The sequence below is a fragment of the Coffea arabica genome, chromosome 4e, assembly GCF_036785885.1.
Source record: "Coffea arabica cultivar ET-39 chromosome 4e, Coffea Arabica ET-39 HiFi, whole genome shotgun sequence".
Classification (NCBI taxonomy): domain Eukaryota; kingdom Viridiplantae; phylum Streptophyta; class Magnoliopsida; order Gentianales; family Rubiaceae; genus Coffea; species Coffea arabica.
Window position 1 is genome coordinate 7,603,013 of NC_092317.1, and position 26,785 is coordinate 7,629,797.

Genomic DNA, 26,785 nt, shown 5'->3' on the forward strand with positions numbered 1-26,785 from the left:
TCTGAATTTTCATTTCTGTAAATGTACATAAATTTGTATAGCTAGCAGTGTAAAATGACAAGGTGGATTTTGACGTGAAACGCTACTTAATTATGATTTAAATGTTGAATAAATCCCAGGTTAATTCTTAATCACAACCGATTAAGAATGTCACTAAGAAAGTCATTATTGCTTCTGTGACAAACCAAATAGTCAGAGAGTTTTGCACCATTGTGATTAATCCTCTGGACCATTTGTAGGGAGACACATATGGGGTGGTTATGAGTCCTGTCAAAATCATGGGTTTATAGTTTCAAAGTATCTTAGATTAATTAAGGTGTATTCTTAGCTTCATAATTATGGAATTCACATAATGGTGAGGTAAAATCAATATGCTGATTTCTAGAAGAGTCCATCAGCCGATTTTTCTTGAAAGTTGACTATGTTGATATTCCTCAAAAGTCATTTCCCAATTTTCCACCATACATCTATTTTTGGATGAATATGCTCTTAACTTTCTTCATACTTTCTATTCCACAAGATATGCAAACTTGATAACACTAGACAATAATGTCTTGCTTGGATCTCGTTTAAAAGAAGATTTGATTTAATGTCTTCAAACTTCAAACCATTTCTGTACCTCTACTAAAACCCTTGCTTATAATTAATGAAATGTCTTTCTTGTAAAGATCTGCATGCATCTGCATGACAATTGACAACTAGGCTTAGAGAACGAGGAGAAAAAAGCAGTAGTTTTATCCCTTTTCAGCTTTAAGTAAATTATTAGTAGGTTAGGATTATTGCCATTATATATATATATATATATATACACACACACATCATACATCTTGATTTCCATTAAAAACCTCCAACTGGAAGCTCCCAATCATGATGGAGCAAAGGCTGCCATTATTCCAGACTGTCATGAAATTCTTGAATTATATCTTTTGATCATATCACTTGCAACTTTAAGCATGAAAATTTTCTCAGTCACCTCCAAGTTTCTCTTTTTTCCCTCTGGTAAACACCTTTAAATTTCTCTAGTCCAAGGGAAATGAGACTATTTTTTCCCTCCCCCCCTCCCTTTCACAAGTATTAAAAACAAAAAAAAACCCTAAAGCATAGGATAAAAGGAAATTAATTAAGGAAAGAATTAGAGGAAAAAAAATAAGGTGAGGAGTGAGTTTTTATGCGTGCTTAAACAGCCAAAAGGAATGCATTTCGTAGTTGCATTGTAAGTTTTCCATTAGGTGATCACTTCTTTAACTGTACGATATTTGTTTTTTAGTCTCTGTTCCAAAAAAAAAAAAAAAAAAACATTAAGAATATTATATATGTAGCCAAATATGCTTCTCATCATCCATATAAATACATGAGAAGAGGAGCAACAAAAAGTGCTGTAGTTTCCAATGCTAAGCCGTAATTAGTTCTCCAGAAGGAACCAGCGATTATTATTTATTAGAAAAGAGCCAAGGCAGAAACCCTTTCCTGATGCTAAACCAAGAAAAATTATCTTCCCAAAAGTTGAAAACCACAAAAACTCTGCATGCATGAATCAAGCATAACATTCTTGTTGCGCATTTCTTCGTGTTCATGAAATGAAATATTCATGGATAATATAGTCATGAAATAAAAGGTAACCTTTTCAGCTACACTTTCAGTACATTGCTGCAGATTGAAGTCACGATTTAACACTATGATCATTTTAACAACATTTAATTCTTCTATCAGTTGCATTCTTTCTCTCAACTAAACTGGAACACGTACATAATTAACTAGTACAACTCATTATCTACAACTTGTGCATGCAGATAATCTTGTTCGGGCAATGCATATATCAGGGAATTAATCGGGATGCAGGAAATATGTTTGGTTAGAACCTAGAATTTGGAAATGTAAGTGTTCTCATTATCATCAGTAATAAACCTTTTCAGAGTGGTTATAATTGCATCCCTCTGATCTAATTTCAGAGTACTGATCTCCTCCAGCTGAAAAGAAATCAATGAACGGCACACCAGTCTTTGTCTGATGATCATGCTCCAGTATTGATTCTTGTTCCACTTCCTCGTCTTCTTTTCTTGCAACATTGTCTATCACTTCACTTCTGTTAGAGTCAGCATTCACTTGAAGAAAATCATAAAACTCCACTGGTTCATTTTTATCTGCAATTGAATTTATAAAATCACCAAATAATGATCGAGTCTATTCACGGAAAAAAAGTCCTATAATGGAAAAGGATTTACAACTTGAATACCTTTATCACGGCTCATATTCATATCATGAATATGTTTTTGAGACAATAGCTCCTTTAGATATGGAGAACAAGTGCTAAATGTTAGAGGGTACTGATGAAGCCTTTGAGAGTAATTATTCTCAAAGAGTATTGGACTGAAGCTACATTTGATCTGATTACTACTTGCTTGCATGTCTTGCTTTGGCGACTCAGATTTCTGCTGATCAGTTCTTGATGCTTGAGCAGCTCTTTTTGCATACATTTTTGACCTCTCTCTGCATCTCCGAGCCATGATAACATGCCAATGATTCTTCACTGCATTATCAGTTCTACCAGGGAAAAGTCTAGCAATTATTGCCCATCGATTCCCATGTATACGATGAGATGCGAGGAGGAGTTCTTCTTCCTCTTCTGTGAAGGGGCTTCGATTGATTCTTGGATCTAACTGATTAAACCATCTCAACCTACAACTCTTCCCTGATCAAGAAATACACCTCGTAAGTTTTTTTTTTTTTTTTTTCAAATAAATTCTAACTTTTATTAGAACCAAAAGAGGTTACATGACAGAAAGACCTCGTAAGTTGATGATTGGTTTAATGTAATATTGAATAAGTGACGTATTTATCATTTAGAAAATAGATCCACTACACAAATTATAGTTGATGTTACATTACACCCTTGTAAACATGACATGCATAATATTTTATTTTATTTTTTTAGGTCTTAGAAAATAATTCCACTACACAAATAACATGTATCCTTAGAAATAAATACACTTAGCAAATTAATAGTTGGTTTTAGACACTTGCAAACCATGACAAGCACAATTGAACAACTTTCTTTTTTTTTTTTCTTGGGTTTTGCTAATTCAATATAGCAAATAGAGATATCTTGAGGCCGAATATATTGCATGGGGTTGAGATGAACATTCACCAGATCAAAGGTGAAATGTAACATTCAATGTATAGTACTCCTACAATTAGTAGATGAATTTACAATCCAATAATACATTACGTGCTTAAAGATTGATTCTTTGTCAAGAACTTTTTCCTCTCTCTCTTTTGTTCTTTTCCACTTAGCCCAACATATTACTGTTACACTTTCTTCATGAATGTCAAAACCCTAATCACTGTTCATGAGATGAAGCCTACCAGCAGTGTTCAACTCTACTTTTTCATTTCCTTCTTTACTTTTTTTTCGTTAACTGCCCTAAATTTTGCATCCATTTTTGGGAGGTTGGGGGATGTCAGGGGTGTAAGATGGTACAAGTGAATTAATAGAAGAAAAATAATTTGACTTGCTACAAAATGATTCTCACCTGATCTTCCTTGTAGCTTTTCAGCTATGGCGTTCCAATTATGAGGTCCATATTTTTCCACCAACTCTCGTAGCTTCTCATCCTCAGCAGGCCTCCAATGGCCCCTGCTACACATCTGGTTATCTGTTTATCACCAGTATGTATATGTGTGTGTATATATATATATATATAAGCCGCCAATTTTTATCCAGAAAGCACAGCAAGATAACCACCCATCCAGCTTTTATCAAGGTCTTTCCAAAATCCTTGTTTCTTCTAGCTATCTTTCTTGCTCTTTTTGATGTTGATGAACTAATATTGAAGTTAACAACTCCCCACCTCACCACCCCAAAAAACCGAAACTAACATACAACAAAAACAAATCACACAACACAAAGAGAACAATCGGATGATAACACGGTGATCAAGGGATAAAGCCTAAAGGATGCTCTTGAACAAATTTATGAGAGTTTGTTTCTTTTTCCCCTACCAAAAAAAAAAAAAAGGGATTTTAAGAAGAGAGGAAATAGTGTAAGGGGAAAAAAAGCCGATCCCAACAGAAGAATATAAATAAGGGGAAGATGAGAAGTGTTTTCCGTTAGAGAGTGGGAAGGTTTGGACAGACCTTCACCAGCGATTGATGCAACGTCTAGGCTAACTAATTAAAACTCACCCTTGAACTATAACTATATTCATATTCCTCTATATATGCCTCTCACCTTCTAAAACTGTAGTAGTCGTAGTATATATGGGGAGAGAAAATGAAAGATACATATGAGAGGGTTGCTTGGTGGGGTGATTTTGGTTCTTCTTTCAACGTCCTTCCAAAATTCTAACCTACAACTTCTACTTGTAACCCACCTAGCAGGAGAGAATTTTCTTTTCTTTCTAACCGTACATGCAACGTTATACTAACTTGTCTATTATATTATATTACCCCAACACCCCCCCCCCCCCCCCCCACAAAAAAAAAAAAAGGGAAAAAGGGTTAAAATTTTACATGCAACATCTGTATACTGTACAAAGAATTTCCTTCTTTCTTGTTCTAAGTTCTAACAACTTAAATGCCTACCAGGTTAATTTATGTATGGTTCAATGGCTGTTGACCACATTTGGGAAAATTTCCAACCTAAACCGTAAGCCTAACCAAACCTTGAACCCCAAATATGGATTGGAGTTTGTTAATTTCTTCCTTTGTCACATATATCAGGTGGGACAAAAGTATTTTTTTTTTTGTGCTGGATTAATTTATTATTATTGATGTGTACTTTTATAGTTGAAGGAAAGGTTGATATGCTAGTTAGACCATTTTGATAGGAATTAATGGTGTTTTAGGTCCTCATCACCTTTCTAGACCTAACTAATTAACAAAATTGGCTTACAATCTCAGAACTGCACGTGGAAACTAGTAGATTAAGAGATCCTTTAATTATTTCTTTCATCATTTAACAGTACGTTATATTGTTTTCATGATAAGCAAACATCAAATCTTTCGTTTTTAGGTTTTTTTAGTTGATGTTTGATCGAGCATCATTTACTATTTGATGCATGTCCCAACATGCATTTGTATAAATTGAAGTCTCCATTATTACACCTTTTTGCTCCCAAGTTGCATGATCCATACAAAACAAAAATTTTTGCTTAGGAACTTGGAAACATAGATCAACAACGTAACTTCTACATGGTTGGCTTGTTAACAACCTGGACCAAACTTTGCACCAATTTAGATAATTATTGTGAAAAGGCAACAATAATTACTCAAAGCAAAGAGTAATTAATGCCACTTTAATTAAACTACATTAGCTAGCCAGAACTCTCAATTAAAATGTTTCTTGCTGCACAGAGTTTTCTATGGAAAAATCACATGCATCTGCGTTTAATTTGCATTAAGTCCAAGATAGACATGTTTAATTAGAACTATATTTCAATATAACCTATTTGTTGTATAAATATTTTGGCTTCCTGCAAAAGTTATACAATAGATGCTGAATCATACATATATAGGCAATTTTCTTTTCTCTTTGTTTTCTTGGTAGAACCACTAATAATTGTTCGAGATTGTAAGACTCCTCGTCCATGTAAAACTTGATAAGTTTGAAGCTTTAGGACAGAAACAAAATAGTTATGTTTATATTTGATTTCTAGTGTCTAGGAGATAATAGCAACAGCATGAAGAAAATAGAAAAGAGGATGGTCCACAGTGTGAGATCAATTTGGTAGGACCTGAGGAGATGATTAATATAACAAGATGATATTTCATGAATTAGATGGATGAACTTTGATGTTCACGGAAATGGATATTTGGGTACACTATTCTCGAAATTGATTTAAAAAATGGGGATGGATCAACAGAGGCAATTTTCAGGGAAATGTCCCAATTGGAGTAATGGAAATGCAGTTTTCTATCCAAAAAAAAAAGAAAAAGAAACAAGAAACAAGAAAAAGGCAATTTCACAATGTTACAATTTGATTAATATGTTTAGAATATTTGAATTACTGGTAGATATACGTATAATATTTAATACTAGACACTGTAACCTTTCAGTTTAATAATGGAGCAAAATAAATGGTTGATTAAGAACATTCAACACCAAATAATTTGTATGATTGTTGTAATGAACTTTTTCTTCCAAGTGCTCCATCAGAACATTTTAAATTTAGCCAATTCATTTCACAATTGGGTTACCACAGAAACTGCTCACTATTCCTTTGAGAAACTTCATTTCACAAATATCTTTGTCCTATTAACCTATTTGGAGGGTAACTTTTTCACTTTAACTTATTTTTCATTGGAATAGTACATAATTATCTATGATTCTGATATTCCCAACCCCCCCCCCCCCTTCTCTTAAATAAGAAGGAGAGGGGGACAGCAAAAGGAGAATGAAGATGTTGAGAATCAAATCCCTCATTTAATGACAGGATAGAAAATTGTTAGGTGCTGGACTACATCTATATTTATTATACAAATATTTGTTTGTTACTTCCCCACTACAAATTTAAACAAGCAAAAAGAGAAAAAGAAAATATACCATTGAATTATTGATTATTTATTTTTTGGATCAAACATAACGAACATATCTTCTGTCATTGACAGTTGACTTGTCATAGACTATACAATGAAGAAATTCAACTGCAATCTAACATCCAAATACTGCATACCTAAGAGAACTCCTGCAGACTTTTCCAACATTTAGACAGTAAAAAATAGACTTCTCTGTTGACTGTTGGCCTACCATTTCCCCTAAACTTCCTCAGATAAACTGTTTGCTTGTTTAAAAAGGGATACCCAAAGCCTTCTTCATTTTTCACCCACCATTTGTACAAACCAGACAACTGCACCTCATGATACTGGTAACTGTCACTACTAACCTTAGCCATTTTCTTCAACTAACAAACCTTCTCTCCATTTCTTCCCCCATCCCTCGTTGTTAGTAATTTTGGTCTGACTATTCAACATCTTAAACATAATTAATGGCATTTTTTCAGTGAAAACTGACATTAAAAGCCAAATATTCTGTTCTCTTACTTTCATAGAATATATTACAAATGCACGCGAGTTTGTTTTTTTGGCATAGCAGCCTAAAACCAATGGCTCTTAAGGTATGTAGATCATTCGCAGCATTTCATGTACGCATGCAGTTTTGGATGACTGCTCAACAGCTTTACCTAATTCTCTTCCGATCATCAGCTAATTTTCCTGTACCAACCAGAAATATTAACTGTTTGATTGCTTCCAAAACACACACACAAACAGAGGAGACGTTAATACGTTATTCTTTGCCATTGTTTGAATATACATATATATATATATAGGATTTGCGATCAAGGAAAGAATTGAAGTAGAACTAGGAACTTCTTCTGTCATGGAATCGGAAGTTCATATAACGTGGATCGCTGGTTGCATAGCAACTCCTCACTCTTTCTGCATATTCCAAATTTAGCTGATGGGTTGGATTCCTTCATGGACATGATAAGGATTCTCCAACTTAACCACAAAGCCTACTTCTCTGATTTTTATTCCACTACTAATCTTCCTGGTGACAACTGACAACAGGCCAGCTCCTTTAATTAGGCACAATACTGGGGTTACGAGCATCTGTAACCTCCTAAGATATGGCAAAAACCTGCTAAACTCCAGGTGATTGAAACCAAGATAGGAAAAGTCATAGTGGTATCCGAAACACTTGAGATAATTAAATGCCTTGGATAGGGTTAGCTTGGTTCTTCAATAATGTCTAATTAGTTCATTAGATTGGACTTTGGTGGACATAAGCTTGTTTGATGATTGTTAGAAGTGTTTGTCAGTATATCTGATTTGACTAATGTTTGCCAAAATCTGGTTTTAAGGTTTCTGAGACGAGAAGTCTTCTGAACTTCTCAACTGCAAAACTGCTGAAAGCTAACAGCCTAACCATCTGAGAATTACGGACTTAGGCTTTCCTAGGATCAACTTAGATGTACACCTAACCTTAATATATACACCAACCTGACCTAATGATACTGCCAATTAGACCAATTCTGCTTTGTTAGAAACTTGTTGGTTTTGGTCAAAATACCATCAATTACAACTGTGTACATTCTAATTTCATGCTCCGTGTCATTTCATTAAATTCTTGCACGATACAAGGATATTCAAAATTGATCTACCGCAAAGAATTGGAGGCTAACAAAACAAGACACTAGCATAGAAATACAATGTCCTTGGAGTGTAACTTACTTTTAAGATTGTGGACATTAGGTAGAGGATAAAGATGTTAGCGTCATTATTGACATAAATACATTTGTTTACACTTTACATCGATATTTATACAGCCCTTGATGGCATCTAACACCTTTGTCTTATTATATTAGATCATAGATGCCTTTTCCATATGTTTTATGTAGAAAATGACCCTCCCTTTTTTTTCCTTGTGGATTGGGAGTAGAAGTCGCACATAATAAGCTTTGTTGACTAAACATGGTAGGCAAGATATGCTTCGTAAAAGCATTCTTGTCAAATTCGAGGTTAAAGAGAAAACCATCACACATATGATGGAGATAATCAAAGTTTCCAAGCACTTAGCAAGATGTCATCTCATAAAATTCAAACTAATACTAATGCAAACCTCAAAAGTTGAATGATGAAAAACTTAATTTTGACCAATGGCACAAGTAGTAGTTACAATCAAAATTGATAGCACTGAGAACAGAGGCACTAAAGTCCATTTCTTTCGGCTCAAGTGTAGATTGATATCAGGGTAACAATTTCACCAAGTCCAAAAGGACTGTTACACATTGTCGGCATTAGATTTGATTGATTGGGCACAATTCCCTCATAAGTATCACACCTCAGCTAAATGCATATAGGAAACCTAACGATTCTTTAACACTACGCAAGACTATCGATTGTGACAGTCACCAAAGAAAGTCCACTAACAGAAATAGCTTCTACTTTTCAATCTTGGAATTCCGTGCTAGGGTTTGAAGTGGTCTATTGCTTGCCACAACTCATGCCATATATCCAGGAAGCTGATTATGATACTTCTGCACACAGTAGAAGAATTGTCCTAAAGTGCAGATAGAATTTAACAAGTTTTGAGTCCAATGTGCAGTTGAACATAATTTTATGTTTCTTAACAGGATATCGAGTCTGAAAAAGAAACCCTTTGATTTGATCGTGTATGTGAGTTCTTCTTCTTAATGAGCAGCAACATCTGATTTTACTAAAGTTAAGCGCTTCTTGTTTTCTTAAGGTGAATTTTGTGTTATTGCTGCCCTTGTCCAATAACCCCGGATGAGGAAATCTAGTGAGGAGTCCCAAAATTTTCAAGCTCAGACTGGTTTTGCATTGGAAAGAGTGTGCCGAACGTCAAAGTGAAGTGCGCAAGTTTCTCTGAGGCCAAACCAGGTGATGTTGTTTTTCACTCAGCCAATGCTACAATACAAGATAGATTATTTCCTTCAGGATTTTTTCGTTTGGTTTTTCTCCTATGCTCATGAAACATTTTGGTCTCAAAGTCTCGACTTAAGGGAAACTGTTTCGATCAAGGACAGTGACGGATGCAGAATTTTTAAGTTAGGGGGACGAACAGTCGAGCAGGGAATAACCAAAAAAAAAAAAAAACGTAACAAATGAAGCACACTAAAAGTAAATATCCAATTAATTAACTAATTAATAATTTTTTAATAATAAAAGACATCATATAAAGCAAAACTTGAAAATAAGACTTGTCTTTAGGAAAATTGAATATTTGAGATGAGTTAGATGTTTTTACTTGTATGGTTCTTTTTTAATTCGAGTATAGAATGTCACAATTCAGGGGTGCAATAAATGTGAATATATGTATTTATATACTGTAGTAATTTAGGTTGAATCACGTGTCTAAAAGTACCCCTTAATGGGGCATTCATTAGAAAAATTCATAATATACACTGTCAGTGTATGCACTATTAGGATTGGACGGATGATATATAAACAAATTTTGAATTTCAAAATTAAATTTTGCACATGTGTCATATATTTAATGGTGATAGTGTATGCACTAACAGTGTATATAAAATTAATCCAAAAAGAAATCCATAAAAAGAGATTAAGAGTTTGTTTATATTATGAACTTACATAAAGAGAGAAATTAGTGTTTACTTAAGGTTATATTTGAAACTTAACTTATTAAGATTAAAGTTGTAGCAATGGCAAATTACAAGCAATTGTAAGTTGCTTTTAACACACGGAAAGTAGAGTTATTGTGGAATACTTATGAATGAGTAATTAAAGAAACTGATCAATGCAGCTAACGACCTGGGGGCAAAGTGATAGAGTTCTAATTAAAGTTAAAATTCTATGGGAAGTTTTTGGAAAGTTTTGGGGGGCGGGGCCCCCTCTGTGTCCATCGTTAACCAAGGACGCACAGAAGAAGAAGGGTCATCTTTGAAAATTACTTACCACATCGAAATCAAAAGAACTGCAGTTAAGTTAGGTTCTGAAAGCGTGGTTTTTTTATATGAATCAATGAGAAGACGTGATTGTTTTGATATGAATCAATGTCAAACCTTTTCGTGTAAATACTCGAACCCAACATAATATGATGCTAGTGGATTTGTGCCTCGCCTGAGGCGCCAGCATGCTCGGATTTAGACTCAAATATGGAATATTCTTTTTTTTTTTTTTTTGCCGCATCGATAACAATTGTATAACTTATTCTAACCTGATTTAAGGGAAGAGGAAATATAATCAACGAAAAACCTGTCAGAAAAAGGCATCCAAAGGTGACAGCCACAATTAAGTGACAAATATAATAAGAGGCAAGGTTGAATCCTTACCAACAACTCAAGAGAACATTGGACTCAGATATGGAATATTCACATATATTCATATTCATGCACTATGAATATTTACTTCATAGTGAGTAATTGACGCGACATTCAATTTATGAACAAATAATTTAACAGTAAAGGTCAATGATAGTTTTTTATATTAAATTTATGAGCAAATAAGTAACTAATTGATATTAAGTGTACTTAATGTTAGAAGTCAACACTAACCGCATAAATTTAAAAAGAAATAGATTAAAAGACATAAACAGCACTATAAATTAATGCTGACCAGCATCCGCTACATGGAATTGATCATTGACGTGAAATTACGATGCTGCCCACACAATCACGGTGCCAATAAAGGACCAAATTCACTCTGTCGATTTCCTCGTTCGCACTTTTATATCCTTACCAGGATATTTGTGGCGCCATTAGAAATCACTCTCTATTTGCTACTTTTCTCTCTTCCCACCTAGCAACCAACCCCCTCCACCTGAAGGCCGCGTCCTCGCATAAACAGTCTGTCTAAGATGCCCCTGCTCTCATTCCATTGACCATCTCTCAAAGTCAAACACCTTGCTTTCCGACATGGAACCGATCCTTTCCTACCCCATTTAGCCCACTTCTCCATCACGAAATATTTGGTTACACCCTGATTTGATTGCAATTAATTGAACTAAAATCAAGGGTCATCAATTACAACTTTACATGAAAATTATCCTACAGATTACAACATACAGACCTTGAAAGACTTCTAAAATGAAGCGGATCCTTCACCAAATAAAAAATCAACAGGATGATGTCTCAACACGCCCTGTTGTTGGCCAAAAAAGTTGACGTTTACAAAGCTGACAGTTCAACTTCACGAGTGCAGGGCCGATAGGCGACAAAGGTGTTATCATTAGAGAAAGAACCAGGATTAAAGCATGTGATTCCTGTGTACTTGAAAGCCTTTTGCTCACTTCTGTCTCCCAAGACTATCTGTTACAGAATGCGATCAATGAAATCAGAACTGTAAAGTTCGCAATGATACAAAATACGCGACCGGAATATTTTCACACTCATTGTCAGCAATTTGTTGAAACATCAAAAAGACACTTGGCACAGTTCTAATAAACTCAGATTCACATCTCTGTAGTAATATCAAAATAAGTTGGAAGCTTTGTTATTAAGGCAAGCCAGCAAAGGCTCCCGCCATAACCAAGTCCGAAAAGGCCAGTGAATGCAACTAGATCAGGATGAGTAGAGAGGAAAGGTAAGCTCAATGAAAATACTTAAATGTTCCAATATTCCAGAAGATGTCTTTCACAAAGACACGAGAGATTTACATGACTCCAAACATAGAGAAGTTAGTATATCTGTGGGAGTGTTCGTACATGTTTTACATATAAACAATAACTATTGAAATCTCAATAAGAATATGCAATGTTTGTGCTCGAGAAGCTAAGCCTTTCCCAAACAGAATCTACAATGTATATTGCATCTGCACAGATAACAATCACATGCAGGTTTTGGTTGGCGAGACATTCTGTCTCTAACAATATCAAAGGTTTTCAGTCAAGCTTCACCGTCAACCATGAATAGAATTCTTGAAACATAGGCAGTCTCATTTAGTATTCATAAGGTAAAAGCTAAAACGCTTCTTATCAAATTGACTTGGCAAAGAAACCAGATGGTAATCTATATAAAAGTCAAGATAAAAGAATCAGCATACCGTATGTGGGGTAGGATAGAGATGTAGACTGTGATCATAATTCCAGATAATTGGTTGTACACTCAGAGGTAGGGGACAAAGGTGACTTTGATGTGTGATTGTAGCCACAAGCTGCCAAAAAATAATAATAATAAATGGAGAATACTGAGATTCAAGGTACAACTATATCAGCCAGGAATATGGCCAGGATGTTTGCACTCCCACTTGAACGAAAACAGCCCGCGTGCAGAATGCGGTAGAATGGAAGGAGTTGAGTTATTGAGTACACTCCACAACAACCTACAGTATGTTATGATAAGTACACTCACATGCTCAAAAGGATCACTTGTTTCTTCTGTTGAAGGGGGCATGAGACAAGATCTACGCATCCTATAAAGCAGATCTTGGCGGAAAAATACAATTTCTTGTGTATAGAACTTGATTCTGGATTGACACAATTTAGACAAAAGACGTGTCAGTGTAACCGGTGGATTCCAGAGTTGAAAGCAAAGACTGAATCTTAAGGAATACGGAGCAGGGGCTATCCAAACCCATATATAAAATGAACTCAAGCAGCCAATACACGGAGGAAGCTGTCAAATGCACCTATCCTCAAAATTTACCTGCAAGGATTAGTAGAGAAAATTGCATTTGGAATGTGTTTCTGAAGTTCTTCGGTTATGTACTTTGGCAAAGGACATCTAGGTAAAACAGTTGAGGGACCTGGAAAAACAAAGATAACGTCTCATTTTGCAGAATTTACACAGATGAACGATGGAGATACTTTGACTATCTTCTCAACTTACCGACATCATCTGGACCAGGAATAAAAAGAAATCTACTTTGTTCCATTAGTCTTTGGTGGGTAGCAATCGCTTGCCCTAACTTTCCAAACTGCAACCTGCAAGTATGGTTGTGTTTTGATCCTTAGGTTCATTCTAGTACTCATAAGAGCTAAAACAATAAAATTAAAGAAAACCATAGCTGGTCCCCCACCTGAGACTTGAGAAAGAATTGAAAGAAAGATTACAAGGACGAGAGCAGAAATTTCCCATGAAAACAAAAAGAGAAGGAACCACGTCCACATTCTCGTAACCATCGAGGACTGTCTCCAAATTTGCCATGGTCTTCTCTAAGATAAGAGAATAGCCAGGTTAAACAGTGCTTTTTTTCCCTATCTTTTTTGGGGGTGCATAGCAGTGATATTTTTAAGACCAGCAATTAATAAGAGTTAAGGCACGTGTACCTCCTCATTGTCCAGCCAAATGTCAGAAAGTATAACAAACATGTCATTCACCGCCCTACTCTCCAACTCTGAAAGTCTCAGCTGTTTCCATAATTAGGGAAATACAAATATCTAGCAATCATGATCAGTTATTTATCAAGTATTATCAAATCTAAAGGATACTGTTTCCTCTTTAGTAAGTATACCACCACCAAAGAAGTCCACACCACTAAAATAGCTGAAAGACTTTTCTCTATCCTCTAAAGGAGGAAATCCACATGTTTTAACCTGCAAAACACAGTTGAAAATCAGGCTACTAATCAGGAATTCAACCAATGCCACACCTAATCCCGTCCCTAAACAAAAATGAAGAACAAGTATCGAAAGTCAAATTTGCTAGTTAGTGAACTATAAACCATTCGTTAAATTTGTAGACAGTTAAAGTGCGAAGTGGTTGTCAATGTTCTATGGCAAGGCTTCAAAAGTTCAAATCTAAATCTTATTGATCTTCTTTGGGCTTTAATCAAGTATTCAATTGGCAAGGACCCAATCCCACTACCTTTCTGATTAGTACACATAATCCAGTCACCATATGCAGCTGTAACAAGTCTGACTTCAAAGCTATCATAGCTTCCTGCTCAAGCTCATTTGTAACCTCGTATATTTTTGTTTTTGAATAAAATCCTGTGTCCTTAGGTTATACTTTACTTTTTAAAATGTAAAAATTAAATTCAAGTGTGCTTATGCCTCACCCTAATTATTTTTTAAAAAAAACTCTACAAATATATTTCCCTTCTCCACCTTCGAGGAAACATAAAAAGAAAGAAAATGACAAAGAAAGGAAACACATTCCCCTTCTTGAACAATAGGAGAGAGCTATAGTTGTCATCTGCAGATTCAACAGCAAAGAACAATGAAACTCGTTCATTTATCTTTTAGTTGGTGGAAGCCAATAGAACTGAATAATTGAAGAAAACATATTCCTAAGTCCAAAAGTCCTAATCAGGAACTTAAAGAGGAAAAAAAAAGGTGACCAGTAGGACAAGTATATGCTGAATCGTATACCAACAATGTCTGCAAGATCTCAAAATTGATGAGGTTGGAATGGTGTCTGGAAAGCAAAATTCAGAAAGAGTTTTAGTCCATAAACAAGAAACAAAGCAAATGCAAACCTGAAAAACACCATCCAAGAGCATCTCGCCTTCTGCTAAAACAATCGTGTTTTCTGAGAAGAACCCTGTAGTTATTTTGTACTGTTTTGTCAAAGAAAACAAGCATCCTAGGAAACCTTTTGTGGCTTTATGCACAAAAAAGGATCATAAGATTTCAGCTAGCAACAAGCGAACTAAAAGCTGACTATTTAGCTGTTGCAGTAGGTTTAACAGTCCAGAACGTAAAAAGATGCATAAGAACTTAAAGAACATTACTTGTTCAGGCAGAATGATGGCACCACATCAAATGATTCAGCAAAAACACTTTACAAGAAGTTTACTTTTTCGATAAGGAAAACCAAAAAAAAAAATTAGAGATGAAAATCAACCAATGGTAGAAAACCGCACTAACTGAAGTCTGGCAATCAAAAGGCATATATGACATAAACAGGTGCATAAAAAATAAAAATAAAAAAAAATAATAAAGAACAGTCTCTGGCAGAAGACCAAAAAGGTACAAAATTTGCATATTTCAGAAGAGAAAACCATTTTCAACCATATGACAGCCATGTATCCAAGCAACTAATGTTGTTTTAATTAATAAAGGATATTGCGTTAGATAAGTCAACTTCAACAGCAGCATTTAGATCTTCCAGGTAGAAGTGCCCATCTTCTAGCTGAGATATTAAACCCATGATCCACCTCCTCCCTATTTGCCCAACCAAAGATTGAATTGGAGATATCTATCACCATTTTATAAGATTAGAATTTAGCATTCGAGTATTCAATTAGAGAGAAATAGGCCTACTATTTACATATGTTTGCATCAGTATGCAAGAGAATTTAGGAGAATGTACCTCACAGCTCCCATAGTCAGAGAAGTCAGAACCAAAATTTGGCCTAGAAAAATGGGGATCACGAGAAAGTCTCTGGAACAACAAGAGAAACCTATCCCTATAGAGAGCCGCTTTGGCAGAAGCATCGCCATGAATTGGATTTTGGCCTGTATGTCTACAACCCCAAAAAAAAACAGAGAGAGATTATTACCAGCAATAGCATATTAGGCTCATCAATTTAGTGAATAAAATTGAATGACAATTAATTGATTCCCTCAAAGTTCTTCTTGTCCTACTAAATTTTAATGATCAATCATCAGTTTTCCATCAGTACTTCACTCCTTGCACTCATGTTAACTAAACCATACGAAAGTGTCTCCTTTACACATATCTTTCTTTAATTCATGACCACTACATAAAATCCACATTTTTAGTTTTCTAAAACAAATAAGCCGAACAGTCCATAACTTTTTCGATCGCCCCATCCCTTAAACAGCTAAACAATCTATTTTGCATCAAATTCTCATCTCTTATCTATATATCATCAATAACTCAACATGAAATCATCAAACATAAACATAATAAAAGGCAGGATTTAAACTCCGGCCAAAAAAAAATGTCCAGAATTGCTCCAGAAAAGGGCATTTTTCATTGTTTCACCCAATCTACTCTCTGCTGCATTCAGATTATCTCAAGTATTCTTTAAAGCAAAAAAAATATTCATTTTGACCAAAAGAAAGAACCAAAAATCAAAAAGTTTTCGCCGGCCAAAAAGGATATATTTTCTTACTCGTAGAAAATCTTCTTAACAGGATCATAACGAAATTTTGGAATATCGAAAGCATTAATAACTCGAAGAGCAGAGCCTCCAACGCCCAGAGTAGCACTGTTGGGGTTTTCCTCAACAGCGGCTTCAGCTTCTAGTAAAAGGGTCACCACTTTATTCACCGCCTCTTTATCCAAAATCGACGATTTCACTGCCAAATCCATCAAACCAACATTAAATAAACATTCATCAATTAATCAACTAATTAATTACTTCAAGAAATTCAGAATTTCTTTTTTTTTTCCTGCCTGCGACTTACGAGAGAGGTGGTGGAGCTCATCGAGGAGGAGGTCAATGGCGTCGTCTTCGGCATCGGGGAAGCGGTTGACAAAGGAGAGGATTTCAGCTAGGGCTTCCAATTTTATTGTGTAGCCTCTCATCTTAAATTTTCTCTGCACTTTGCTTTTCAATACGGTGCTCATTATATTGTCTTTTTGCAAATTCTTTCTGGATTTTCAGTGAAATGTTTCTGGATTTGTTCTGAGATGGAAATGGAGGATTGCCACTCTATTATCAGTGTGTGACTGCGTGTGAATGACGGAGGGAGAGATGAAACCCTGGATTTAGATATTGGGTCCGCCGGGGAGGGAAAATGGCGGGAATGCAAATTCTATGCCTCATTTGCACATTACCCCCTATAGTTTCTATCCCATCATCAATGCATCCCCTTACTTTACGGTCTACACTTTATACTACTTACCACTTACTCATATTCAAATTGTTTATACAAGAATATTTTTTTGTTTCAAGCAATATATATTTGCATTAAAGTACGCGTGTGATCAACAATGATCACACTATCATAGACCAATTCCTTATTAAAAAAATCTGAATAATTTGATATTTTTATTTGTTCATTAGAGGATATGAATGTGCTACTGAATTTTTTTTAAAAATTTTGTTAAGCCAGTAACAAAAGTCCCTAGATAATAGTTTGTTTTTGCTTTTTCACTTTACATCAACAGAAAGAAGTTGATTGATTAAATAACGTCTAAGCATTTCATATAAAGATTTGATAGTTTAAGTACCAAATATAAACTTTTGCAAAAACTTATGGACTCCTAAGATAATTTACCCAAGTTTTGGTGCTACTATGAGTAGTGCTGTAAGTTTGGTCGGTCTACTGTAATTATCAATGTTTCATATAATGACAACCCTCGTTAAGTAGTTTATAAGATAATTGGAAGGTTTAAGAGAGTAGTGACTAAATAGTTGTCATCTTCCAACTCCATAAAGGATGAAAATCAGGCATCATATGTGTTTTACCTCGGTGTAAATATGGCAATTAGAACAAGAATTTGCATTTAAATTTTGAATTATGCATTAGAATTTTATTAGCATCACAAAAGATAGAAAGCAATTGTTACTATACACTGTCAGTATATAGAATATTAATTCATATCTATATATACATAGAGGTTAATATTTGTCAAGTATTGCTCTGATAAATGATGGCTAGAGCTAAAGTTGAAACCTCAAACTATAAGCACACAGGCAAGTCAAAAAGTTGATGATAGAAACAGATACATAATGATAAGAAATTTATACATAGCAATTCTTCTCATGTCCAGAGAAAAAGTATTCATACTCAGAAGATAGGCCGCATAATCAGTCAAACACAAACAGCAAAAAGCACACATAAAAGACGAAAAGTTTGGCAGAGAAAGATCATCCGAGTGCACTAGCAGACTCCACTGGTTTTCTTGTTTGATATCCTCCTCCAGTAGCTGGCTATTTCTCTTAAGTGATGATTATCAGGCTTAATTCCTTCAGTTTCATTTGCAACAGCGGTTACATGATCAATTTTAGTTGATACTCGCGGTGGTAGAGCTTCCAACTCCTTGTGATCAATTTTAGTTGATACTCGTGGTGGTAGAGCATCCAACTCCTTGAGAACCTTCTCAATATCAGAGACAAGTCTCTCTGCAAGGCTGAAATTGAAGTCTTCGCGAATTACAACTCGAAGCACGGCAATGTGTTCCGCATTTGCAGGCATTGTGTAGGCTGGAACGATCCATCCAAACCTTCTCAAAGATTCTGCTACTTGGAAAACTGTGTATCTGCTGCTGTCTTTCAGGGAGAAGGCCACTAATGGAACCCCAACATCTTTCGAGACAATGTCAAACCGGCCTGTCTTTACTAATCCTTCTTTGAGTGCCTTTGCATTCTCCATGCAGTTTACCATGATGTTCCTGTAGCCCTGAAAGAAGTATCAATGAACAAGAAGATAAAAAGTGAGAGAACTGAAATGGAAGTTTTTCTACCTTAAGGTGGACCGACATGTAAGGCAGATTACATGCGCTACCTCATCAGCTATATCCACGCAGAAACTAAAGGTATCACTTCAAAGATGGAACATACACACTCATTTGGTAGGAAATAGGATGCGAACCACCAACAGATACTCGAGCACAACTTATGATAAACTCGTAAAAGTTAAAACGTAAATCTCCGAATGAAAAACAATGCAATTATGTGACAGAGATAATGTACTTTGATTATTCTTTATAGTGCACTCCACGACAATCTTCCATGTCTCAAAACAAGCCATATCATTACTAAAGTTACCTCACAGCCAAGTCTTATAAACTGATAGTACTGGGCAATTATTTGGCTGGATCCTGCCAGAATGAAAGAAAAATGAATTATACAAATTTTACATGGAAACAGAATAGGCAACAAACAACCTATTATCATCAGGAGACTGATATGCCCCCATGTTGATTAATAGAAGACCAATGCATACGTCATAAATTAGTCCAAGTATAACTACATAAATACTCGATGCATTATGATAGAAGAAAAGACCTGGTTCTTTCCTGATAAAACATGTGAAACACAGATGTTACCTTTAGAGAAATTGAGAGTAAATGTAGGTTGATCAGATCCAAGGTAGTTGATATGAAACACAAGCTCTTCTGGCAAATCCTCCTTGCTTCGCCAAACTACCCACCCAACACCTGCATATACAAGGCCATACTTGTGGCCACTGACGTTGATGCTTTTCACCAGTGGTAAACGGAAATCCCACTCAAGGTCAGGGTAAAGGAACGGAGCAATAAACCCTCCACTGGCAGCATCTACATGGATCGGTGTGTCCCACCCAGTTTCTTTGTTTTTCTCGGTTAGGAGTTCGTTAAGGAGCTTAACATTCTCAAATTCACCAGTAAGTGTAGATCCCAAAATAGCTGCAACGCATATAGTGTTCTCATCCACCATCTCCACAGCTTCTTTAGGATCCATCACATAGTATCCTTCCTTTAATTTCACCTCCTTCAATTCAACTTCAAAGTACCTTGCAAATTTCTCCCAGCAAACCTACCCAGCATATATATTTTTAGAAAAGAAGATAGCTAACAAGCATTGGTTCTTAATATATACCCTGTGCTTCTATTGTGTTTTCTTATGTGCTGTGCCTCTATTGTTATTTATTTTTTCATCGTCTTCTAGTGGAGCAGATCAAGCATCATATGTTTTGCATGAAACGCCAAATTAAAAACATCAGGAAGATAAAATCATTCGCCTCTGTTGTTAGCTATTCTTTTAATTCAGGAAATAATAGCAATACATTTTTTTTAATGAGATGAAAGATTCTAATCTTTGTGCAGGCATGAAGAAATGCATACACAACAATTATTATTCTCATTTATTTAGTTTCTTAATTCCAAGCTTATTGCTTGCTTCAGTGGTTATGCTCATATTAGATCTACGATTTGTGACTCTATGCAAGAAGAAAATGAAGAGATACAAGCACAAATGTGAGCCACAAAATTAACTTAACCTTTCAATGCGAGCTTGTTCAAGATTAGAGAAATGCAGACTCAGTCCATCTCACAATAAAACGATGGTATTATTACATAGCCAAGAAAACAGTTGTTTACACAAATGAGCAAATTAATTATATCAATAGGAGCAATTCTACAAGCAAGCTAATTAGATTACCTGCACATTTGCCCCAGTAACAATGTTAGGTTTGTCATAAGGTTTGCCCTCAGCCTTTCTTTTGGCCTGCCACTTCCTTTTAAAAGCAAGACCTGCAAGCATTATTGCCTCCGATGATCCAACTGTGCCCACACCAATTGCTGTTTCATCATCTCCAACAGGGGCATTAAAGAGATGAGCTATCATATTGACACACCGATTCTGCAAGATCAGCAATCCTTTAATCCTTGGAAAGTGAGAGAAGCATAAAAATTTTACAAGTGGTCGAGTAACTCAAAAATCAGCAAATAAGGAAACAAATTAGGCGCCAGTCATCAAGTGGATATAATGTTGAGGTCTTCATAAATCTCCTAAATCTTCTCCACTGAGATAGTCTTAACCACGAGAAACAGTTTCCAAATTAAAGACATAAACTTTGTGGTAACTTCTAAATGAGCAGAGCAGCAAGAGTTTCTTCAACTAATACTTCAAGCTCTCCATTTCATAAGATAATATAAATATTGAAACAAGGTAAAAGAACAAGCAACATTCTTCCAGGTTTGGTCAAGGATAAGAATAATAAGCATGCTACTTTACACTGGTCCATTCTCCATTTCTAATTATTATACTATCTTTCATAAAACAAATATCACATAAATGTAGAATAATCCTAGAGGTCTTGTGCTGAAAATCTATAAGAACCTAGAGATAGTTTAAGAACAATCGCAGTGAAGTAGTAGGAAAAAATGGAACCACAAGCTAATTGTTGACTGTCCAAATCCAGATAGTGTGGAAAATGAGGGACCTAGAGAGTCCTCATCTGGAGGCCCCTTGGATTGGTGTGACATACTCTAACATGCAGGGACCCCAAACATATATTCTGGTGTTTGTGTCACCAATCCAAGGGGAATTTCTCATGATTCCCTAGGCTTGAATTCAGGAAAAGGAAACTTGAGACTAATTTGCTTTAGTTTGATTAAGCAATGGTGAAATAGCTCTTGACTGAAGCCAAAGGGAACATGATTTTTTGACAACAGAAAAAAGAACATGGATGTGATAGGGATTAGAAAACACTGGTCGAGTTATTCCCCAAGGAAGCTATAGAATATCACCTGTACCCCTAGTCGAAAGAGGTCTACCTACAGTTTGTATTTATTAAACACTGTTGTAGACCCTAGGGTGAAGGGGACTTTCAACTTGGGACAGTCCAATGGAAGATATTGTATGGACTCATTCACTGGCCTCCATATATTACGGTAAAACACAATGGCATGTTGCAATTCACATCAAAAGAAACAGAAATTCCATTGAGCAATCCGCTTTTGTTCTTCTATGAATTCGAGGAGTCCCTAAAAGTTTCACAAATAGGGAAAACAAAAACAGTACTTAGATGAAAAGTATAAAATACAGATATCGACTCTAATAAAAAAGCCTGCTTAAGTATCAGTATATTGGTTCTCAGACAAGTTGAGAGCATCAAAACCATTTTTGATTGATCAAAACAAGTCAAACTAAGGAGAAAGATGGATGAAGATGAACCTGGAGTTCAGTGGTGACAGGGTATTCATCCATGTCAACATAATTCTTGTTGATGGAGTCCATCATGAGTTTATCACACTCTGGCTCCATCCAAGTGGTCACAAATGACGCAAGATTCAATCTTGGATTACCATCCAGCATCAACTCATCATTCACAATCTGATATGCTGCTTCCTTTGGCATCGAATTCTCTGGCATCTTGAACCTTTATCCGTAACCAAAATTGAACAAAGAATGCCAAAAACGATTGTAAGATCAGACAGAATCTTCACCGAGCAATATTTGAGTGAATCAATGATGAGCCCAGAAAAGAAAAATGATGTAACAAACAATAGGGAGAAGAAAAGTGCACCTGGGCAGGGGTGCACGCACATATCTGGAGGCAAAAGTATAGTACAACTGCTCTTTGGAGTCCGTTACGGCTGCTGTGATCACCATTTTTCCTTTTCTCTTGCTGCTTCTGATTCTTTTCTCTTCCTCTGTTATATATCCTTGGTTCTTTTAAATCTTTCCGCTACTAATCCAGATTAAGGAAGATAAGGGTGATTGATCACAGTAAGATTGCATCTACTGAATTATTGTGTGGTTCTGATGTATGGAGAGGGGGAGGAGTTGGAGAAGATTTATATCAGTGCAACCAGAACTGTTCCACGTTTGGCTGAGCCTTTCCTGTCCGGATATGATGCTTGATCGGCAATTTCCTCCAAAGACAGGCAAGCCTCCAAATTTAAATGCCACCTCAAAATTTCAATGCCAGATCAAACATGATAAGAATAACATCTTCTCGAGTCAATTTTGTAGTGGTATGTGATTTGACATGAAAGCAGAAATCGTAGCAGTATTTCAACAGAACAGTCTAATGATTACTTTGCCAATAATGTGTCAATCGCCTCCAAAACCATTAACGCAGGAATAATATTAAAAAAACATAGGAATAAAAAGGTAATTGGGATGTGTCAATCGCCTCTTGTAATTAATGTTTTATTAGTATTAAGGGCACGTCCAATGAATGTGTAATTAGGGAATAATTAAAATGAATCAATTTCATATAAATTTTGTTTGTTGCATACAAAAAATTTATATAAAATTTTCATGAAAGTACTTTGGTTAATATGATTATAGTAATTTGGTAGTTATAATACTTAGACTGGTTATGAGTAATTATTATATTGACAAAATGCGATTAGATGATTAGGGTAAAAATTAATTTTTATAAAGGTAAAATTGAAAGTTCAAAGGATGATAAAAAATGTTTACATTTACTTCCATTGTTTAGGCAATATATATTGCATAGACTATTCATATGTTATAAAAATCTTAAATATTGAAAAATCTCTTGGTGATTAGAAGCCTTGTTTTGAAAAAAAGTTTCGCTCCTAATATTTATGTAGAGTTTTTCAGGAATCGGTATTTAGTTACCTATAAAAGTCAAAATTTAGAGATGAAAAATAAAATATTTGATTTTCATGGTAGGCTTATTTTGTGCGTTTATGTTGTATCTTTAAGGCACAACATGAAAAAAGCCATTTATGTATGAACATTTTTGCTCCTGAAATTTTTGTCATTCAGGATTCATGACCATACAGCTTTCGGAATCCCATTATTATCATGCCAAACTGGCCCTTAAGGCTGTAACATATTAAAAATTGAGAATGACACCGGAGTAATATATTACACCGGCACTGGCAGTTCATAGTGACACGTAACCGAAGTTAGGCGTCCACTCACCTCACCATGACTGCAGAAATTTCCTCTTTTTTTTTTTTGCCTTTTTTTTTGGGCCATTTGGCCTGGTTATTTTTTTTCTTACCTAAAGATTTCTATCATATTTTTTCCTAAAAAAAAAAAAAAAAGATTTCTACATATTCAAAGTGTTGTTTTAAATTAAAATTTCAGGATTTTAAAATCCACCAAAACATGGTGAAGTTTGAAATACCTGTGATTATCTTTTGATCTCAATATTTGTTTTCCTTAGAGTATATTTGGATAGTAACAGCACTATTGGTGATCTATCGATCAAATAAAATTATCTCAAATAATCTCCTATTCAAACGCACTATTGGTTATCTATCAATCTTAAAGTTCATTCAAATGGGTATTTTAAAGTTTTTTTTTTTTTTTTACAGATATTGTTGTTTATGCTACAAATTTCAGAATTGGAAGGTTTTCATTTTCTTGAAATACAACCTTTTATTTTTGGTGATTAGCTGATTCTTGTGCAAAGGAAAATAGGCCACCTCGATAAAATGATTAAGAACCTTCATGAACACGTATGTGTTTCTAAGTCCCTAATCACACGTAATCAAATCAAATCTGTCCATTAAAAAATCTAGTGAGTATAATTTAAGAAATTGCATTGGTCCAAGTGAAATTGAGAATAACTGAACAAGTGTGTCCCATGGGCCATGAATATCAATCCTGAATCTCCAGGCAAGTAGGCTGTTTCTTTTGTGAAGTTAATGAGGAGACAGCGTTCTTGGAATGGGCCACGTAAGGAATGGGCTTAACCTGCACTGATTGCAGCCACGTGATGAGTTTTTTTTTTTTTTTTTTTTTTTAATCGTCATTCCTACTTCTATTTTATCTTAATCTAATTACGGGGAGACCCAACTTGACCTATGGGGGACTGATGGAAACAGAATCACCACCAGACCAGACAGATGCACCACGCATCCGCCTGAATTTTTTGAAACACCACAAATGTGACAAATTGATGGGAGACAAAGTTAAAGGCAGGGTGGTGGCCACCAGCCTAAGGCTGATGGTTACCGGGTGATAAGCTTGGCTTTCCTTCTTTTGCATTTATAAGACGCAATCAAATCCTATGGAGTCTAGACTATTGAGGTCTCGGGAGAATAAAGATCTCGGAAAAAAAATAAAATAAAAGTCCCGGAATCCAACAAAGACGGAGGGAAATTTATTTATTTATTTATTTTATAGTTTAATCAGAAGAGGTTTAGAGAACATGAAGTACTAATCAGATGTGTTTGGATTGCATTTTTCTGGATTTTTTGTAGAAAAATTACTGTAACGACTTGATGCATGTAAGATAAAAAAGTAATAAAGAAATGTATTTACGAAAAACGTAATAATTTTTCGATGGATAATAGCTGTCCAAACACAGCAAGCCACCACACACACAGCAATATATATATAGCTTAAATTAATTTCGGGGACAACACCTGTATGTTTTGACTTCCTTAGTTCTTTAAATTAATTTCTGGGACAACACCTGTGTGTTTTGACTTCCATAGTTCCAAGATTAGGTGTCGAAAAAAGTGTTACCTCTTGATGTAGATTACAACTATTTTTTATGATGTCTTATGATGCTGTATCCAACAACTCCACCGAAAAAAGCTGTATCTTACCTTATCCAAATTGAAGAAAAGATGGCAAGGTGGTAGTATTTGTTGCTCAAAATGAGATTAGCTTTAAAGGACTGACCTTTTGAGCTGGAACAAAAAATTTGTCGTGTATTCGATCTAAAAGATTGCGAACAAGACTCGATAAGGGTTTGAGTTAAACATGCAAAGAAATGTCTTGAAAGATATCAACCTTTTCACCTGGAGAATATAAATGAACGAATGAATAGCGTTTGAGCTTTTATAAGCGTCTTAAGTCGAACTTCAACTCTATTATATGCTCAATCTGTTTTTCTTTATGGTAACAATGATTATTACCTTCTTGATAATCGAGTCTGTAGCTCATATTAACTGACTTTTTAAGTTCTAGGGGTTCAGTTGGGCTCAATTTCTTGCAAGTTGCAGCCCTGCTAAAGATTATCTTTCCTCGCACCTGCAAGAAGGATGAGGGGCAGGACCCGTTCTAGATTGGTGTGGAATATTTTAAAGGGTAAAAGATCCGTGAGTCTCTAAACTATTGTTGTTATCTATTTTTGATTTCTCATCTAAATTTTGTTTTTGATTGGTCCTTGAACAATAAAAACTGCACACTTTAAGGACCTGCGGTGAATTTAGGTATAAATTTGGCCTAATTTAAAGGGCATTTTTATCCATTTATAATTAAACTTTCGGAACTAGCATCAGGAACCTTCAAGAGAGGTAACCCTTTCGATTTCCCCTTAGATCTTTTCATGTCCCTCCTCCGCATAGTATAAAATAAATGTAGGTTTATTGTGTCCGGCAAAAAAAAAGAAAAAAAGAAGTAACCCTTCCGATTTTTTTTTTTACAGGATTTGTGAAGAAAAATCTAATGGTGTTCTTAAGAATTTGAAGGGTTACTTATCTTGAGGGTTTCTGATGCTGATCCGAAGGTTCAATTATGAATGTACAAAAATATCCTTTAAATTCGGCCAAATTTATGCTTAAAATTATTGAAAGTCCTTAAAGTGTGCAATTTTAATTGTTCAAGGGCCGTTCAAAAACAAAATTTAAATAAAAATTCAAAAGTAAACAACGACAATAATTTAGGAACTCCCCAAATTTTAGATAAATGTCATATATCATAAACGAATTGCATATAACTTTTGTAATGTAAATGGAAACATAGGGAGTCCTGCTCACACTATGGCTCCATTTGTTTCTATTAATTGTAGGACGCAAACGAATTGAATTCAACTGAATCATTTGCAAGTTCGTTTGGTCAAAATTCGAATTTGAGTTTGATCTCACATTAATTGAGCTCCTTTGGATTTGAGTAGTTTGAGTTTGAATTCGAATTCAACTGAATCATTTGCAAGTTCATTTGGTCAAAATTCGAGTTTGAGTTTGATCTCGCATTAATTGAGCTCCTTTGAATTTGAGTAGTTTGAGTTTGAATTCGAATTTGA

General features: G+C 35.2%; 3 protein-coding genes across 3 annotated transcripts; all 3 read right to left on the minus strand.

Moving 5' to 3' along the window:
* Positions 1-1,606: 1,606 nt before the first annotated feature.
* Positions 1,607-4,204, minus strand: LOC113741528 (transcription factor MYB54-like). The gene is made up of 3 exons (XM_027269059.2): positions 3,531-4,204; positions 2,234-2,689; positions 1,607-2,141 (listed from the first exon to the last, which is right to left on the minus strand). Exons 1-3 carry the CDS (start codon positions 3,643-3,645, stop codon positions 1,894-1,896), a joined length of 819 nt encoding a protein of 272 aa, XP_027124860.1. The 5' UTR covers positions 3,646-4,204; the 3' UTR covers positions 1,607-1,893.
* Positions 4,205-11,445: 7,241 nt separating this feature from the next.
* On the minus strand, positions 11,446-17,157 carry LOC113741829 (DNA polymerase epsilon subunit B). The gene is made up of 13 exons (XM_027269471.2): positions 16,796-17,157; positions 16,501-16,687; positions 15,732-15,885; positions 15,486-15,617; positions 14,896-14,973; positions 13,907-14,011; positions 13,745-13,825; positions 13,495-13,625; positions 13,305-13,399; positions 13,122-13,221; positions 12,828-12,942; positions 12,520-12,630; positions 11,446-11,786 (listed from the first exon to the last, which is right to left on the minus strand). Exons 1-13 carry the CDS (start codon positions 16,956-16,958, stop codon positions 11,646-11,648), a joined length of 1,593 nt encoding a protein of 530 aa, XP_027125272.1. The 5' UTR covers positions 16,959-17,157; the 3' UTR covers positions 11,446-11,645.
* An 878-nt stretch (positions 17,158-18,035) lies between these two features.
* On the minus strand, positions 18,036-22,690 carry LOC113743049 (glutamate decarboxylase). The gene is made up of 6 exons (XM_027271114.2): positions 22,349-22,690; positions 21,997-22,201; positions 20,479-20,679; positions 19,386-19,854; positions 19,105-19,157; positions 18,036-18,736 (listed from the first exon to the last, which is right to left on the minus strand). The coding sequence occupies exons 1-6, from the start codon at positions 22,432-22,434 to the stop codon at positions 18,218-18,220; spliced, it is 1,533 nt and encodes a 510-aa protein (XP_027126915.1). The 5' UTR covers positions 22,435-22,690; the 3' UTR covers positions 18,036-18,217.
* Between the last annotated feature and the right edge of the window lie 4,095 nt (positions 22,691-26,785).